This window comes from Mandrillus leucophaeus, unplaced genomic scaffold, assembly GCF_000951045.1.
Source record: "Mandrillus leucophaeus isolate KB7577 unplaced genomic scaffold, Mleu.le_1.0 Scaffold215, whole genome shotgun sequence".
Taxonomy (NCBI): Eukaryota; Metazoa; Chordata; class Mammalia; order Primates; family Cercopithecidae; genus Mandrillus; species Mandrillus leucophaeus.
The window spans coordinates 496,319-499,734 of record NW_012102199.1 but is presented as its reverse complement, the minus strand read 5'-3'; the positions used below and the strand labels follow the sequence as shown (position 1 = coordinate 499,734).

Here is a 3,416-nt window from a genome sequence, read left to right as displayed (position 1 = left end):
AGTCTCGCTCTGTGCAGTGCAGTGGCGCAATGTCAGCTCACGGCAACCTCCACTCACGGCAACCTCCGCCTCTCAGGTTCAAGTGATTCTCTTGCCTCAGCCTCCTCAGTAGCTGAAACTACAGACGTGTGCCACCATACCCGGCTAATTATTTTGTGTTTTTAGTAGAGACAGGATTTCACCATGTTGGCCAGGCTGGTCTCGAACTCCCAGGCTCAAGCGATCTGCTGGCCTCGGCCTCCCAAAGTGCTGGGATTACAGGAGTGAGCCACCACGCCTAGCAACTTCTACCTCCTGGGTTCAAGTGACTCTCCTTCCTTAGCCTCCAGAATAGCGGGGACTACAGACACACGCCACCATGCCCAGCTAATTTTTGTATTTTTAGTGGCGATGGGGTTTCATTGTGTTGCCCAGGTTAGTGTCTAACTCCTGACCTCAAGAGATCTATCCGCCTTGACCTCCCAAAGTGCTGGGATTACAGGCGTGAGTCACCGCACCTGGCCTATATATATATACATACATATATATACACACACACACACACACACATATATATATATATTTTTTTTTTTTGTAGATACAGGGGCCTCCTTAAGTTGCTTAGGATGAACAGGGAGTTTTGTCTGTCTCATTCACTGCTGTATCTAGAACAAGGCCTGGCATGCAGTAGTTGCTCAATAAGTGTTAGCTGAATAAAGCAGAAGAAACGCACCCTGGCCTGGGCAGGGGAAGCACACCAGTGGATATGGGGTTTCCCAGGAGATGCCCCCATCCTGTGGATAGTGAAACATGGCAGGAGGGAATGTAGCTGGTGCCCATGCCAGGAGGGGTGTCTGGTACCTTCACAGACCCAGGCAGGCAGCAGTGGCATTCCTGAGGCTTGTGTGCCTGACCTGGGTGTGTGTAGGGGTGCAGGTGTGTGGGGCCATCCCAGGGGCAGGCCTTACATCTCTCCCCTAACCTTTCCATCCCAGACTATTCCCTGCACCACATCAGCCAGTTCTTCCGTTCCCACTACATGTTCCTGTTCCAGCTGCCCTGGCTGCCCGAGAAGCTGCTGTCTATGTCTGACTTCCAGGTACAGAGGGTACCGGTTGAAGGGAGGAGGGAAGCAGGTCAGGGCTGGGCAGACTGGGCACCGAAGCCAGAGTCCTGCTGTGTACCTAGATTCTGAAGACCGCCCTCACCCACCACAAGACAGGCATCCCACGCTTGACCCCCAACGAGCTCGAGGCCTTCCTTTATAACTTCTCTCAGCCTGGTGGCCTCACTGGGCCCCTTAACTACTACCGAAACCTCTTCAGGTAAGACCAGATGCCAAGCATGAACGCAGGAGATTTGCAGGGGCTGGGCGGGGGTGGGAGGCAGCCATCCTTCTGCCTGTCTGTCTGCCTGTCTGTCCTGGCCACAGGAACTTCCCCTTGGAACCCCAGGAGCTGGCCACACCCACATTGCTGCTGTGGGGGGAGAAGGACACTTACTTGGAGCAGGGGCTGGTGGAAGCCATCAGCAGCCGCTTTGTGCCAGGCCGCTTGGAGGCCCACATCCTGCCAGGCATGGGGCATTGGATCCCACAGAGCAACCCCCAGGAGATGCACCAGTACATGTGGGCCTTCTTGCAAGACCTGCTGGACTAGTGGCCCTTGCTGGCCTGCCCAGGAGGCATGGATACTCAGGAAGGAACACCCATATCTGCCTGTGCCTGGGAGTCCATACAATGTCCATACATGGGTGGACTCTTGAATCGCTCATACGTATGGGACTCCTGGATCTCACACAGGTGCACCTATGGGTGCCTTGGGACACACTAACCCCTGTACTCACAGGCATGGATGCATGCATGTGTAACAAGCACTTTGACCCTGGGAACTGGGTATACCTCTCCTCCAGTGGAGCCAGATGCCAAGGGGCCTCACTCTGCTCTTTGCCAAAGTCGGTTCTCTGCCATAGCTGCACAAACCTTAAACCCTGACCTTCCTGTCCCCACCTTCCACCTCCTGCCTGGGTCTTCAGCTCAGTGCTACTCTAAATATGATACTGCTGACCGCATTTGGCTACTTCAAGTTAAATGTATGTTAATTGAAATGAAATACAATGAAAATGCAGTACTCAGTCACACCAGCTGTATTTCTTTTTTTTTTTTTTTTTCCTTGAGACAGAGTCTTGCTCTGTTGCCCAGGCTGGATGGAGTGCAATGGATGCAGTCTCGGCTCACTGCAGCCTCCACCTCCCGGGTTCCAGCGATTCTTGTGCCTCAGCCTCCCGAGTAGCTGGGATTACAATGTGCCCGCCACCAAACCTGACTAATTTTTGTATTTTCAGTAGAGATGGGGTTTCACCATGTTGGGCAGGCTGGTCTCGAATTGCTGATCTCAAGTGATCTGCCCACCTTGGCCTCCCACAGTGCTGGGATTACAGGCGTGAGCCACTGTGCCTGTCCACACCAGCTGTATTTCACGTGCTCGATTGCCACATCAGTGAAGAAAGTTCTGGGTGGCAGCGCTGATGAGGGTAATCCTAGCTTAGGAGCAGGGGTCAAGGCCAGCCGCAGTGGCTCAAACCTGTAATCCCAGCACTTTGGGAGGCCGAGGTGGGCGGATCACGAAGTCAGGAGATCGAGACCATCCTGGCTAACATGGTGAAACGCTGTCTCTACTAAAAATACAAAAAATTAGCCAGGCGTGGTGGCGGGTGCCTGTAGTCCCAGCTACTCAGGAGGCTGAGGCAGGAGAATGGTGTGAATCTGGAAGGCAGAGCTTGCAGTGAGCCGAGATCGCGCCACTGCACTTCAGCCTGGCAACAGAGGGAGACTCCGTCTCAAAAAAAAAAAAAAAAAAAAAAAGAGCAAAAAGAGCAGGGGGCCTCCCTGCCTGGCCCCTGGCAACCACCCCAAGGGCAGACCCTCATGAGCAGGCAGATGGGTGTGCAGATTCCTCTCCAGCCAGTCCCAGGAGAGCTCCCGCAAGCCCTTTCCCTCACACGCCCGTCATGACCCCAGGCTTGGTCAGGTCAAGTTCTCTTGCCCTGGCCTGGGCTGGCCTGCCTCAGATCCCTGGGAAAACAGCTCTTGTCTCTGTTAGGACAAGTGAGATTCTGGATTCAGGGCAGGAAGGGACCAGCTCCCAGAACGGCCATCTGGGATCTGAGGCCTGCCTCTCCAGCTCCTGGAAACTTCTGCTCCAAATTAGCCACAGTTTCCGCTGACTCTGGAGCCCTCTGGGGTGGGGGTTACATGTGGAGGGTGTGCCACTCAGCCCCAGGCTGACCATAGCATCAGTTTGTACCTCCCTGGCTTGTGCCTGGCTTTTGGGGGACATTACCATCATCACCTGTACCATGAGGACTGAGGGTCCCTGAGAAATACATTCTCCTGTCTCTGAGATGGGCCTGCCTGCTGGTCATCCGCCTCCCTTATC

General features: G+C 54.3%; 1 protein-coding gene across 2 annotated transcripts in view; it reads left to right on the top strand.

The window, feature by feature from the left end:
• EPHX3 (epoxide hydrolase 3) overlaps positions 1–1,907 on the top strand; it is a 5,448-nt gene extending 3,541 nt beyond the window's left edge. For both annotated transcript variants that reach the window (XM_011980578.1, XM_011980577.1), the window contains 3 exons: positions 975–1,078; positions 1,168–1,304; positions 1,412–1,907. In XM_011980578.1, coding sequence (XP_011835968.1) covers positions 975–1,078; positions 1,168–1,304; positions 1,412–1,637 — 467 coding nt within the window. In that variant the 3' untranslated portion in view covers positions 1,638–1,907. The remainder of the gene's footprint in view (positions 1–974; positions 1,079–1,167; positions 1,305–1,411) is intronic.
• The last annotated feature ends 1,509 nt before the right edge of the window (positions 1,908–3,416 follow it).